The sequence below is a fragment of the Gadus morhua genome, chromosome 6, assembly GCF_902167405.1.
Source record: "Gadus morhua chromosome 6, gadMor3.0, whole genome shotgun sequence".
Classification (NCBI taxonomy): domain Eukaryota; kingdom Metazoa; phylum Chordata; class Actinopteri; order Gadiformes; family Gadidae; genus Gadus; species Gadus morhua.
The window spans coordinates 4,550,695-4,566,433 of record NC_044053.1 but is presented as its reverse complement, the minus strand read 5'-3'; the positions used below and the strand labels follow the sequence as shown (position 1 = coordinate 4,566,433).

General features: G+C 43.3%; 1 protein-coding gene and 1 pseudogene across 1 annotated transcript; both read left to right on the top strand.

Moving 5' to 3' along the window:
- The first annotated feature begins 2,048 nt into the window (after positions 1-2,048).
- On the top strand, positions 2,049-4,966 carry LOC115546162 (zymogen granule membrane protein 16-like). The gene is made up of 6 exons (XM_030359855.1): positions 2,049-2,138; positions 2,244-2,296; positions 2,830-2,953; positions 3,285-3,384; positions 3,523-3,615; positions 3,727-4,966. The coding sequence occupies exons 1-6, from the start codon at positions 2,128-2,130 to the stop codon at positions 3,862-3,864; spliced, it is 519 nt and encodes a 172-aa protein (XP_030215715.1). The 5' UTR covers positions 2,049-2,127; the 3' UTR covers positions 3,865-4,966.
- Positions 4,967-7,031: 2,065 nt separating this feature from the next.
- Positions 7,032-14,744, top strand: LOC115546166 (protein lifeguard 1-like; annotated as a pseudogene).
- Positions 14,745-15,739: the final 995 nt, after the last annotated feature.

The window sequence follows — 15,739 nt, the reverse complement described above, 5'->3', positions numbered from 1 at the left end:
TTTATTGTAGTGGGTATACTGTGATGATTCCCTCCCAGCCTCGTACAAACCCGTCCCACCGGTACGTGTACGTGTGTGGCGCTTATGGGGTGTTGCACCACACTCACCAACGCAGGGTGAGTGTAAGAGTATTTAAGAGTATAACGATTATCAACAATCATGGAAAGCTGAGTAGGTTTATCAGTTTTAATAACAGTATGAACAAATAGAACACAAAAATGAAAAGTTGTCCTTTGTATATCTATAGTAGCAATAGCACATGCTAAACAAGGACAAAATCTACTCAAAATAATTTAATGAACTGTTTACAACCATGGCTAACCAGTGCATGAGAAGGAGATGACGACTAATGTTTCACGCTTTCAATTGCTCTAATTTGAGCTCTTACTGTTGTTATCTAACATACCATACAGTAGGCCTAATTGAATTGTGTAAAAGTGTGAAATTACTGCACCTTAAAAATGACCATGAATTAGCTATACTCTCATTTGCATAGTGATTAACATTATGAATTTCAATTGTGCAAACCAACTGTATGTTGGCTGACATTTACCTAACTTTTTTTCCCTCCACTCTAACCAAGGATGCCTGTTTTTAAATTCCCTAGCCTGACACCCAGTCTGAAAGGCTGGCCAGGGGGTTCTCATCTAAAAGTAACAAGGAGATATAAAGTGGGATTAAAACATTGTCTTCTGTTGACTACTTATTATGTGGTTTACACATTAATATGGGAGTACTGGACACACACACACACGCGCGCGCGCGCGCACGCACACACACGCACACACACGCGAGAAGGAGGGGCCGCTTCGCGCTTCGTAATAACAGAGACAGGGCAGAACGCGAGCAGTGCGCGCAGGGGGAATTTTATGAATGGTGAATGTAGGAGATAACTTCCCCTGCTTAAAGTATTTTATTGCAGTTATACCCAACCGGTATTTGCGAAAAATAAATACAGAAGTGAAAGAGCTGTCACAAGACGATTGATACGTATCCGTGCACATTTTTAAGTGGGTATACGCAAATCCTGGTGCGTTCCTAGTGGGTATACGGCGTATACCTGCGTATCACGTAGACTACACCACTGGGTGAAACATGTCGAAGGGTTGGGGAACTCCGCCTCCCCGTGCCAGTCAGGAAATGATGTTGTTTCTCTCAACACAACAATGCAGGACTACACAAATGTGAAGTATTTTTTGATTTTTTAGCATTTTTCTTGCAACCACTGTACAACATAAGGGCTTCTCTCCCACCCAGGGTTTTTTTAGGGAGATTATTTTGCAGGCAGGTGTATTCAGAACAGCAGTCCGGCCACAGAGCTTGCATTAGGTTCAACCAAGGTCTCCACGGTTTTTACTACAATTCCAGTTGATGCTTCACAAATGCTCATTCCCCATAATAATAAACAAATACAATTATGGCACATTTAAAATATGCATCGTTTATTTAGCTTTATTAATTACTGTATCAATGAACTCAAGATACAATAAGTGCTGGTTATTATTTAGCAATTACTTTATTTGAATAATGACTACATCCAACCACAAAAATCTCAATTTTCCATTTATTGAATACACTTGAATTCATAATTTAAACGTTATATTACACTCTTATTCTTCTAAAAGTGATAATTGGTGGGATTTGGTTTGTGTCTGTGTTGTTAATACACTTAACCGCACAACCCACTCCAGCGGAACTAGAGAGTGTACGGCTTACCGCTCAGTTTTCCAATTCATAGGGCAAGGTCGTAATCAAGTGGTGAGAAACGCAAACATTACACTCGGTACTCGGGATTTCATACACATTTTGAAATCCTCGTTTGTTGGGTTCTTTATCAGAAGTTCATAAACGTAGATGTTATGGCAATTTATGAGGAGTTTATGTGGGTACTGGGGCTACTGCAGTAAAGGATGGCTTAACAAATACCATCCAGCCCAACTCTGGAAGAGAGAGGAGGTGCTGATTGAGAAGTATGCTGCTATTTTTGCAGAGGAGAATCTGGTGCATTTTTTTCGTCATCAAAGAATGCTGAAATGATGACAGCATTGTTTGGGAAGTACATTTAAGTCTGACACACAGGTTAGGCGGTAACCAAATGCTTCGAAGCAGCTCACAGGTACGGCTGTGATGTTCAACAGGTATGGTTGGGATCTTTTACAATTTGTAGTTGCATACTTTATTTGCCCTGACGTTGATACTAATGAGAAGGTTTTAGTTTAACGGCTCACTGTTCTTTAATCTAGGATGCTCTCTGTCCTGTTGTTTGCGGCGGCTTGGGTTGCCTGCCTGGCAAAACGTAAGTAATTGATCCTTCCTGCTGTTTCAGTACACTTTACCAATATGTTTATCGGTTTTGTGAAAGCTTTCTCTGGAGGAAAGCAAGTCGGTACTCAATGCTACTTAACTTTGAACTTTGACTTGATGTCTGATAGTCTTCCTCTAGCCATTTGTTCATGGGTCAGATGTTGAAGGTGTAGGAACTGGAATAATTATTATTATTATTTTATTTTTTATTATTGTTATTACTAACTCTGTTACAGACCACTTTGCTCGTATACATGAACACTCTCCTACTTCACTGTGTGACGGCTTTTAGCCAGTATCCTGGTCCATACCGATGACTGGTTGGACTGGATAGTCTCTCCATTGGTCATGAATCAGCTGATGAGAATCTCAGATACAAATTCCAGATAGAAGGAAGAACTGCAATTATTTGTGTTGTTTTATTAGTTGCTAAAAAATGTTTCCCGTCGGTGCATGTACTTATGTCACATATATTATACTGAAGCTATGCTAAGCTATATATTGTCCTTCTCTCATTATCTTCAGCCAATGAGTACTACTCATACTCACCAGCCCTTGGATCAGGTGGAGGAACTCCCTTCGTGACCTCAGGAGAAGGAAGCATCACAGGCGTGAAAGTCTGGGAGCACCCTGGAAATTACATTACTGGGTAAGACATACTGTACCTCTCAGTCTGACTACATCTACGCTAGATGACCACAGAGAGCAGCTTGTCTGGCAAAATGGAGACAGGGTCAGTTTGACCCTCTGCTCCTCCTGGTCAAGAAATTGACTGTTAACTGTTAACCTTATTTTATGAAATCCCCTCCCCTTTTATTGTGATTAATATGATTTTGGAGTTAAAACTTGAATGATTATTGTTCTTATTATTTTACAACATAATAGATTCGTAAAGTGTGTGTTTGTGTGTGGGTGTCCCTTTGCGTGCTTATTTTATGCTGTTAAACTTTTGTCACAGTTTCCCCATGTTGTTCTTCTAGTTTCCAGTTGCGTTACGGCACCAGGTGGGACCGAACTATTGGTCGCGCTGTCCACGCCCCACTGAGATTGGACTTATTTGAAGGAGAGACAATTACTCAGGTTAAAATGCGTCTCTACTATGTTCTTGTCAATCATTGTCCTGCCAACCATTTGTACATTTTTCATATAGGCCTTATCACTGTACTCTACACAACTGTTTTACTATTATAACAATGCATAACAATGTTAATATTACAGGTGTCTGGAAAATACCACACATCCAACTTCATCTATCAGTTGATTTTTGGGACAAGCAGAGGGCGTTCTCTCATCGTAGGCCAGCCAGTTCAGGTTCTCTTTCATTAATTTATTTCTCCGTTCATTCTTATCTTTTTTGTATTGACTTATTGATATTTTATTTATGTCTGAATTGCTTCCTTTTTTTTTCTTCTGTTTTTGCAGAATTCCTTCAACTTTTACCCTGAGCATGCGGAGGCGGAGCTTCGGATTTTGAGTGGGCGGTTCAATGGCAATGGGATCACATCGCTGGGAGCCCATTGGGGGTTAGCCCCGGAGGGTTATGGAAATAGTACTTCCTAACCAAATGCTTAAGAGTACATCTGACTTTTGAGTTCTGAAGATTTCCTATTAAGCAATATAACACAATAAGCATAATCAGATCTTTGTTTCTGTGGTGTGATTGGAATCAAAACCGGGATGAGTTATGAGGTAGGTGTGTTTAGACCTCTTCACTTATGTTGGTAGTAATGGTTGAGGCTTCATTCCTAGGTTGCAAACTAAATCCTAACTACTAGTAATTGTATCGCACTAGTCTCTAAATTCAACTCAAGGCTTATTAAAGGCACCCAGTGCAACTTTATGTAAACATTCAATGAAAAATAAACATTCAATTTCTAGTCTTTTTTACACGTAGTAAGTTTCAATAACTGCATACCATTACATATCGACATTCAAGGAGCAAAGATGAGACGTCGCTGTGTGGTGAGAACTGATAGAAAATCGTAAACAACAACAATCGCCGATGGGGAGAAGCCATTTTTCCATTGACTGGAAGCCTGCTTTATTTATTGTAGGTTACAAAAAATAAAGAAAATGGCGGCATTGTTGTTGTTATCGATTTTCTATCAGTTCTCACCACACAACTTCGTCTCATCTTTGCTGCTTGAATGTCGGTATGTAATGGTATGGAGTTATTGAAACTTACTACGTGTAAAAAAGACTAGAAATTGAATGTTTATTTTTAAGCCTCGAAAGTTGCACTGGGTGCCTTTAAAGTTACCAAAAGTTTGATCAAATATTTTGTTGTCTTCAAGAAATCCCGACGATCGAATCATCGAGATCATTTTCCCAGAACATATTGTACACCTCCAAATTAAAACCATCGCTGTGCCTTCAGGGGTCAATCCTTGATACATGTGAGATCTGCCTCGACACTCTATTCTTTTAAATCATGGCTCAATTAAATATCCACAGAAGCTTGAGATGTTAAAACTTCTAAGGAATTGTTGCTGACCTTGGTTTTGTGTTAGTGTGTGTCTGGTGTTTTGTTTTCTCTGACGTCATATTAAATGTCATGTGTGGAAAATCAATAAAAAGATAATGGCATTTCAAAAATGTAAGGCTTAAAAGACTCAAAAGCACTGGAAACAAATAAATCCGACCTATGACCTTTTGCTAATAACAGTGACCTTCCATGAGGCATTACACCTTCTCTCCATCTCGCCTATATTCACACCGGGCTAGACATCACCCGACAAGATGGACGCCATTAGTCACCACATCACAATCCTAGACCTTCCGTCTTCATTCTCGGTATTTGCCAACCAGACACGACTCATTCCTGATCATTATTTTATTCCCAGTTACGTAACTTAATGAAGGAATCAGTCCGTTTAGCGGACTGGGTGATGGAGGGCCCTACGCGGCCCGGGCTCCATGAATGATTAACCGCGGTAATAAATGACGCCGTGGAACCGCACCACTACGGTCCAAATAGCCCTCTGAACTTCCTTCTACTTTCTTCCTGTTTTGTTTCAATCCAAACTTCCTCAGTCGATAATTGCGGTACGAAAATACATGTGTAAAGAAAATGTGTGGGTTTGTAGCTAAGAGAATAAAAAAAAAAAAATAGAAAACCCCATCAGAATCTTCGTTGACATAAGATGGAGCGGGAGGGGACACTTCGCTCTGACACAACGCCATCTTGCTCCATTTAGTTTGACGGGGACCTATTATGCTTTTTTGACTTTTATGACCCATAAACGTTGTTATAATGATTGATAGTCATGTTTAACCATACTAAAGTGTCAAATAATGACGTACATGCATTTCGACGTATTCCCTGCTGACAGTCTGGGGTGGCTTGTTCACATTTCCGGGAAATCATCTACGTAGAGGCACTCCTGCCACGCCCCCATATGCCTGGTCAAATCTGCCCGCGCGCGCGCTTCAAGGAAGGTAACCAATCACAACGGAGTTGGGTTGGCAGGAGGGGGGCGAGGGGGCGGAGAAGGACGAAACCGAGCGTTGACAGAGAACGCTGAAAGCGCCCAGATGAGAGGAAGAGTTTCCCGAAAATCTACATTGTTTTTTGTGTATGGTTAAATATGACTATCAATCATTATAACAACGTTTATAGGTCATAAAAGTCGAAAAGCATAATAGGTGCCCTTTAGCGTTAAAAATGTCTTCTTAATACCCCGATTCCGCCTAATGAAGGGTACATCCTCTCTCCTCCCCGAGCAGAAGTCCTCCTTTGTCTGTGGGAGAGGACTGATAGCGGGTAGACTTTGGCCCCTGAGGCCACACACACACACACACACACACACACACACACACACACACACACACACACACACACACACACACACACACACACACACACACACACACACACACACACACACACACACACACACATACACACAGTCTAGGAAGAGGAGCTAGGCTTAATTCCCTGTCAGACCGCAGGTAAGTAGGTGACTTTGTTAACGCATTATTAAAAACCTTTTTATTTATTCATTTATCGTATGACAGTAGTGCCTAAAGTGATAGTTAAGGATGGGGTATTTTGTAAGCGGAATGGTACTTTTATTGCACCGTTTCAGGTTCAGTGTGTGAGATACTATACAGGCGAGATTGAGAGAAGGTGTAATGCCTCATGGAAGGTCACTGTTATTAGCAAAAGGTCATAGGTCGGATTTATTTGTTTCCAGTGCTTTCTCTGTGGAAAGTGAAGAGCCATTACTGGCTGACTATTCTAATGCAAAGGCTTGATGCTGACGAGTTTGGCTGTTTCATTTTGAGTTTGCAGTGTATCTGACCACAGCATTGTTAAACTGATGGTGGACTATTATAGCCGATCATGTAATGAGATAAAACATTTCACGCGATACTTTGACTTCTCTGTAGAATCCATTTTAGTGTAAACTAATATCTGTTGATGACACCTGCATGTCCTCAGTTCAATGGTGTACTTAAACCATGAAATAACTTCACACAATATCTGTAAATATGATACAGCTCTTTCCCCGTGAACCTCAAGCCATGCTGACGCTACATAAATATCAGAGTGTTTCCTATCTGCCTTATCATCTGTCTCATATCTTCATTTACTGATTCGTCAATCCACGGTTAATCAAAGTCATAGCCACAATGCGCGTCACCCAAGGAAGATGCATCTTGTATAAAAGGACTGTAAATAATACTGCGGTGTGGCTGACATAATCTGTATTCATTGTAGCTCGTGCGTGGAGCATCTTCCGCCGCGAGGATTCTGTTGGAATGGAGCCCAAAATCTACGGAGTTAGAAACGACTATGGGTTCAATCCACCGCCGTACTACGCAGGCTTTGGTTCCGCCAGGCCTCACCAAATTGGCTATGAGGTGAGTGATCTCGGAGGAGACGGCATCAGCCTGGGCAGGAAACCGAAGACAGAAAGGGGCGTAGTTTCAGCTATTTTCCTGATTCGTTACGGAGAAATTCTCCCTAAGAGCGGATGAGGCTTGCACAAGAGGATTTCAATCAGTGTATAGAGTCTACGTGGTGTTCATTTAAAACCCTTACAGACAATGTTCTACAATTTAGGCCCTCTAGAGTTTACCAAAACCGACATAAACTGGACGTTAACACTATTTTGGAGACATTTTATAAATGATGTACATATTTGAAGTGCTTTATGTACCTATTAATCGAAAGTTCCGTTTAACCTGAAACACAGCCTTAATGGTAAACTTTGCAACGTTCAGCCAAAATTGAAATGCCTTGTTCAGACAGATCTGAGCTGGTTTGCTATCAGAATTTAGATTTAAATCTCATTCGTAAGACCAGTGATTATTATATAGCCTATCTGAGAACAAATAGGGGAACAGGGGAAATTGTCTAAATTTCCCCGCTTTAACAAAGACAAATACTGAAATGGTCAAAATAGAAATGCTTCCAAATTGAGATTTATTGAGTTTGGTAATTGGTGATTAGTTCACACATTCCAATTTAAGTTCAGCTTTAGGGGAATTCAGAGCAATCCTGGGCTTCTAACCAGTTCCATCCGCTGTGTTGTTTGCCTAAACACATTCGTAATGCTGCCAAATTACTTTATGCTCTCACTAGGGTTGATTCCATTTATTACCTTTGATCTCATACATAAGTTACCGCCACTCCCAATAAACCTGTAGAATCATATCAATTCAATCCCAGACCATAATCACTCCAAGGATGCTGATAAAATCAATAAAGAGAACGAGAGTGGTAGAGAGAGACAGAGATATAAAGAGAGGGAGAGGCTGGTTTGTAGTAGGGTAGGTACAAATGGCAACTTGCATCGGTGTGTGCAGACCTACATGACCAATTGATTGTGATAGATAATTTGGTTGCGTAATGACAAAAACGAAACCATAAATCAAAGTACAACTAGTAAAAATATTCGTATACATAAACTCTCAAATTGGCAAATACTAATTATAAAAAAAACGAAGTATATATTTATCTATACATAGTTATATATTATATGTGTCTCTCCCTGAACATATTGTACACCCCCAAATTAAAACCATCCCTGGCCGAACGGTGACCTTTGCCTTCAGGGGTCAATCCTTGATACATGGGAGATCTGCCTCAACACTTTATTCTTTTAAATCACGGCTCAATTAAATATCCACAGAAGCTTGAGATGTTAAAACTACTCAGGAATTGTTGCTGACTTAGGTTTTGTGTTAGCGCGTGTCTGGTGTTTTGTTTTCTCTGACGTCATATTAAATGTCATGTGTGGGAAAAGCCAGATAATTAGTATTGGAAAATACTAATTATAAAAAAAACGATGTATATATTTATATATATATAGTTATATATTATATGTGTCTGGTATGCATACGTCCACTGAATGATGAGACTGAACATGAGAGCTGCACCCCAGCAGAGAATCCTATCCTCCACACATTCACGTTAACTCAGTTCCTACGGTGTTCCTCACGTCCTCCACCCAGCATGGTGTCCGACCCCTGACCCCCCCACCCTAACCTCACCCGCCTCACCCAGCTCTGCTCCGCACCCCCCCCCCCCCCCCTCCCCCCCCCTTCCCCAGGCGCATTTGGAGGCGCAGAAGTCCGGCATCGCGGTGGTGTACCCCCCGGGGGGCTACGACAACGCGGCGTTTCCCCAGGGCCAGGCACCGTACGGGGGCGTGCAGTCCCCCGACAACCCCCCCGAGTACTGGGTGGAGGCGGAGGGGGAGGAGGGGGAGGAGGAGAACTGCTTCAGCGACGCGGGAGTGAGAAGAGGTGATGGGGGAGGGGGGGGGGGGAGGGGGGGATGGGTTGGTGTGTGAAGGGGGGGGAGATGGTGATGGGTGCGGGCGGGGGGGGGGGGGGGGGGGGGGGGAGAGAGGAGGGAGAGAGGGGGGGAGAGGTGGAGGGGGGAGAGAGAGAGAGAGGGGGGGGGGCAGAGAGAGAGAGAGAGAGGGGGGAGGGGTGAGGTGGGAGAGGGGGGGGGGGGGGCAGAGAGAGAGAGAGAGGGGGGAGGAGTGGGGTGGGAGAGGGGGGGGGGGAAAGAGTGGGTGGAGAGGGGGGGGTCTTTTAGTATGGGCAGCACTCGTCCCTGAGTGTGTGACTGGACTACAGAAGCCAATGTTTACCCCTTCATTTGTGTGACTGTGTTTCCTCGAAATTGATTTGAAATTGAAAATGGTTCCCTGGCTTCTTACCGTCAGCCCCCCCCGCTCAACACGTTTATGGTAATAAACTGCTGCCCGATATGGACCGCGCGTCTCTCTTGCACCTGTTCTGTTTTTCTCCATCTCTCGTGTGGCTCTCTTCTGTCACTCCTCCTCCTAGCCCACTCTTATCTTAGTATTAGTATAGGTAGCAGTATTAGTATTATATTATTATTATTATTAGTAGTATTAATATACGTATCATTAGTATTAACGGTATTATTTGTATTGGTATTATGCTGTTGATGATCTGTCTTATCTGTCGACCTGTCCGCCTGTCTGACTCCTCCTCCTGTCTGTCAGACTCCTCCTCCTGTCTGTCTGACTCCTCCTCCTGTCTGACTCTCTCCTTTCTGTCTGACTCCTCCTTCTGTCTGACTCCTCCTGTCTGTCTGACTCCTCCTCCTGTCTGACTCCTCCTCCTGTCTGACTCCCTCCTGTCTGTCTGACTCCTCCTCCTGTCTGACTCCTTCCTGTCTGTCTGACTCCTCCTCCTGTCTGACTCCTCCTTCTGTCTGACTCCTCCTCCTGTCTGACTCCTCCTCCTGTCTGACTCCTCCTGTCTGTCAGACTCCTCCTCCTGTCTGGCTCCTCCTCCTGTCTGACTCCTCCTGTCTGTCTGACTCCTCCTCCTGTCTGACTCCTCCTCCTGTCTGACTCCTCCTCCTGTCTGTCTGACTCCTCCTCCTGTCTGACTCCTCCCCCTGTCTGTCAGACTCCTCCTCCTGTCTGGCTCCTCCTCCTGTCTGACTCCTCCTGTCTGTCTGACTCCTCCTCCTGTCTGACTCCTCCTCCTGTCTGACTCCTCCTGTCTGTCTGACTCCCTCCTGTCTCTCTCCCTCCAGGGTTCATACGGAAGGTGTACCTGACCTTGATGATGCAGCTCCTGATTACCGTGGGGGTCATCTGCGCTTTCCTCTACTGGTGAGTCATCCCCGCCAGAGGCTCGGCCCCCGTTCTATCTGAGCGGAGAACGCCATTGTCCAATCAGGTGGCCATCAGCCACTAACCAGCTTCGGATGTTTGTTTTTTTTCGATACGTTTTAAGAGCACTATTCATCTGATTGCAGCCATTATGGTTTGGAGTCATTTTTATTTTTGTCGTTATTTACGGCCGTTGAGGTCCGCTGGTTATTACTCAAACGCAGCGGCAGTTGGCTACAGAGAATGATTCACTCTGGGTAATGGCTGTGACGGACTACGGGCCAATCGTAGGATGTAAAATAGTGGCATGAAATCATTGTGCTTGTTTGAGATATAACAATCAATAAAACAGTTTCAAATGTGTCTCTCATCGTTGTGTTTCTGTAGGGACACTCTCAGGCAGTTTACCTTGTCCACCTACTGGTTCCCCTACTTCACTATGTAAGCAGTGCTCGTCCAATCAAGACTCGGCCCCAAGCAAATCAAATCCAATGTACCTGTGTGCCTGTCCACCCACAGCTAGCTTGTTTGTGTATGTGTGTGTGTGTATTTTGATGTGTATGTGTGTGTGTGCATTTTGATGTATGTGTGTTGTGTATGTACATGGGTATTTACATGTGTGTGTGTGTGTGTGTGTGTGTGTGTGTGTGTGTGTGTGTGTGTGTGTGTGTGTGTGTGTGTGTTCGTGTGTGTGTGTGTGTGTGTGTGTGTGTGTGTTCGTGTGTGTGTGTGTGTGTGTGTATTGATGTGTGGTTGTATGTAAATGTGTATTCATGTATGTGTGTGTGTGTGTATGTACATGTGTGTTGAAGACTGCAGGTTCTAGTAATAATCTTCACCTTCTGCTGCTGCGCTGGCCTCCGTCGACGGGTTCCCCTCAACTACATCGCCCTGGGCCTGTTTGTAAGCCTTCCTCATCACACCTCGGAGTGTTTGGTTCCTTTATTTTCACTCAACATCATCGCCCTCTCCCTGTTTCCCTGCCTGTCTGTTTCACTCTGTTGCTATTTCTAATTTGTTCCTCTCTCTCTACCTCTCAGACCGTTGCAATGGGTATGATGCTGGGGTGCATGACAGTGTAAGTCTCCAGAGCTGTCCTGTTCAGAGAAAGAAGCAGCTAGGAAATAGAGGGACATTCACATATGATTAGGAAGCCATAACAGCATTGACGCCAACACCTCTGGGTGATATATCGTTGTTGACGATTTGGCAAAGACGTCAACAAAATAAATCGTAGGAGTTCAACCAAACTCAATACTACATTTTCTTCTGGGGCTACTTCTCCAGCCAGGCTTCGATGAGCCTGGCTGTTTGATGCCTTCCGTCATCGATAATGCATTCCATATTATCCCATTAATAGAAGAATGCCATAACTGATGCTTTTAGTGATAGCAATTGAACAACGGTGGATGTATAATGCCACGCATATCCAACGCGTGGTCTCTGGTTCACTCACATGAAAGAGACTTGTGGATTCATAATAATAAATGAAAGAAACATTTATATTATCCGGAGCAAAACGTTTTTTTTTATGCTAGTGCAAGCTAGCCGTGGGTGAGTTCATGTGTGTGTGTGTGTGTGTGTGTAAAAGTGTGTGTCCCCTCATCTCTATCAATAGCTACTTTGCAGCAGAAGCAGTTCTTTGGGCCATGGGGGCGACGGCCCTGGTGTCCTTCTCCCTCAGCATGTTTGCCATGCAGTCTAAGGTAAGGCCCCGCTGCCTTACCTTGTGAAACCGAAAGTGTGAAACCGAAGTGAAACCGAAAGTGAAACCGAGAGTGAAACCCGGAGCTTTGTGTTTGGGTTGCAGTCTGCAGAATTGTGTCAAAGGCATCTGAATATATGATCTTTGCAAACACACACTTCAACGAACTGTTGCATAGTTTTGTTTTCTTGTGGGGTTACTGCAGCACGTCCCAGACGAGACAGTAAGGCCAGGTAGTCCCGAGCACAGGAAAGTTGTGTTGTGTTGTGTTGTGTTGGTCATACTAAAGAATGATTTATTCACACATTAAATCGCAATCGCAATATTGATCAAAATATTTGCAATTACATTATTTCCCCAGATCGTTCAGCCCTAGTTTCAATGTAGACTTACAATGTCCCAGTAGCGCTTCATATTAGTCTGAACTTCTCCTCTCTCTCATCTCCTGTGTGTTCCCCAGTGGGACTTCACCGCACTCAGGGGCTGTCTGTGGGCCTTCGTCTGGACCCTGGTGTCTTTCGGATTGCTCTGCGCGATAATGAGATCCCAGGTAAATCTAGGGGCCAGACTTGATTTCGTTTCTATCCATCAGGATGTATCCATCTGCCCTCAGGAGATAACCGCTCAGCTGTTTTCTGTTAGAAGCTCTTCCGGTGTCATCATCACACTCTCTCTTATAGACGTCAAACAAGAGCTTCTGGGAGTATTTCGGCAACGGACATACAAATTGCACAGGCAATTAAAAAAAAAAAAAAAAATTGAAAAGATGAAATATTACTTCAAAGTACCCAGCTAGTGACTTATCGAATGGGATGTTATTGATGAACGCATTATTCAAGACTGTATTGCATGAGAACACTCTGTAGCACTCAGATGGTTGGCAGGTTAGAATCTCAGTGATAATGGGTCCACTAGAAGAACATGGGTTACTGCCTCAAGTTCTATTTGAATACAACTGGAAATATGCTGTTGTATTGAAGCTGTGCTCTTTTTCCTCTGTCTACCCAGTACCTCAACATATTGTACGCATGTATTGGAACCCTGTTCTTCTCCATAGTAAGTACCACTCAAAACACAAAACTAAACGCTGCCCCGAACGATTCAAGTGCATTCTAGAAGATACGTCTTGGTTGTGACAAGCATACCACAAAAGAGCAGCTTCAAGCCATGCAAAGAGGTTCAGCCAGAGATCAGTTGTGCCGGTGGGTGTTAAGTATTGAAGAGGACACTCTTCAACTCTTGTTGTTGAGTCGACTTTGCGTCGCCCGACGGCGGTGGTGAGCTTTCATCATCATCAATAAGTGCATTTATCAGAAGAAGGGACTGTCGGTCCAGTAAGGATGTCCATAGAACCAAGTTCCAAGCACTAAAAATCGCTTGGTTAACCCATTCCCTGTATTCAACAAAGATAGCTAGGATAAGAATACCAATGGAATCCTTACCTGTGCGGGACTACTGCACCTGTTATGTAGGACGGTTTTCCTGAATCCTCGTCTCTTTCTCTCCCTGTTTGCCAGTACTTGGTGGTGGACACCCATCAGATGGTGGGGAAGAACAGGAAGCACTCGATCTCACCTGAGGAGTACATTTTCGCCGCCCTCACCTTGTACCTTGACATCTTCACTCTGTTCTTGCTACTGCTGGAAGCCATCGGCATGTCCCGCTGAGACTCTGTAGAGATATGGGTTTGAATGATGCGTGTTTAGCGAAAGCAAGGTCCTCTTTAATCGATCTCGCCGTAAACAGATTTATTCCCGTTTATCGCACTTTTGTGTTTAACGACGAGCAATGCACTGACGCTGGTTTTCACTTCAATGGCACTTTTCCCTGTCCGTCTGGTATAATGGTAGGGGTTTTTTTACGTGATTTGATGGTATGGCTTTAATGTGTTCTGCACGGAGGTGTCTGTCTTTCTATATATTAATTCCCAGGAACACTTATGGCTAATAGGTGGTTGTAAAGCCGAATGTGGGATCAATTATTCAAAATGCATTACACGGTTGTCAAGAGGGGAAATGGATGTAAACATTGTATACTGTTCTTACAATTTGCTTTTATTTTTGTTATGTACAAAAGCCGTTATTGGTCTGTTTGCCTGCCAAGCAGCCCTCCCCTTCCCCTACCTTTCTGTACATGGAAACCCTGCATCTGGGATTTCAATGCAGTTTCCCAATACGGTCCCTTCAAACTCAGATGTCCATCAAGCCCTCACCCTCCAGAAATGTTGTCTCTCCCTGACTGAGGGTTCTGTTGGACAGGTAGGCCTTTCCACCCAGATATCCCTCTGCTTAATTGCAGATATTTCTGTTGTTTTAAAGGCTGCTCTTGGTAGAAACAACATGTATTCCGCTGCACTACAGCAGAACGGTTTGACCAAGGCTCATTAGCCGAAAAGGGGATGTCCGCATTAGGGAACAGCTCTTTCCCCTGGAAGACAGCTGAGGGGCTCTTGAATTACCATTATGTGTATCTCAGACTTTTAATGACGTTCTAATACAATTGCATAGGAGCTAAAGTGACATACCCTTACTTTAATGCAAATGTATGAGGATAGAAATATTCATCATCCGTTCCTATGTTAAGAAAAAAAAAACACCACCTTCAATAAAACTCAACTCATTTTATTGGCATCAGCACACTTTTTTTTCCCTTTCATATAAATAGGGAATGTATCAAGTATAAACTATGAAAGTGCAAACGGCATCTCAAGGATGAGTTACTTTACAATCGAAAAATCTTAATGTGTTACAAAAGGTTTTGTCAGTTTTAAAATCATAATCATCTGAACAATCGGAAGTGCAATACACAGGAGAACACACAATCCTTACGGAGGTCTCGTGCCCTTTTACACACACACACACACACACACACACACACACACACACACACACACACACACACACACACACACACACACACACACACACACACACACACACACACACACACACACACACACACAAACAAACGTATGATGCTGTGGCCAGGGAAATGGGGAACCCCGCCTTCCCGTGCCAGCCAGGAAATTATACTTCTCCTCTCAACACAACAATGCATGGGTACACAAATTCAAAAGCTTTTTTTTTTTACTATGCAATACCATCTGAAACAGCAAGAACAACATAAGAGCTTCTCTCCCACCCAGGGCCAATTAAGCATGCTTATTTTAGGGAGAATCTTTTGCAGGCAGGTGTAATCAGAACAGGAGTCCGGCCACAGAGCTCCCATTAGAGTGTCAAGTCTGGACGTCAGTCCTGTGTTCCGATCACGAACCCGCCGGTTCAACCGAGGTCACCTGGTTTTTACTACAATTCCAGTTGACGCTTCACAAATGCTCATTCCCCATAATAATAAACAAATAAAATGATGCCACATTTAAAATATGCACCCTTTATTAAGTTATATTAATTACTGTATCAATGAACTCAAGATACAATAAGTGCTGGTCATTATCTAGAAATGACTTTATTTCAATAATAACTACATCCAACCACAAAAATCTGCATTTATCATTTATTGAATGCACTTGAATTCATAATTTAAACGTTATATTACACTCTTATTCTTATAAAAGTGATTATTGGTGGGATTTGGTTTGTGTCTGTGTTGTTAATATACT

Coding starts and splice junctions, on each gene's coding strand:
- LOC115546162 (XM_030359855.1), top strand. Junction 2,954..3,284: donor CCTGGAAATTACATTACTGG/GTAAGACATACT, acceptor TTGTTCTTCTAG/TTTCCAGTTGCGTTACGGCA. Junction 3,385..3,522: donor AAGGAGAGACAATTACTCAG/GTTAAAATGCGT, acceptor TTAATATTACAG/GTGTCTGGAAAATACCACAC.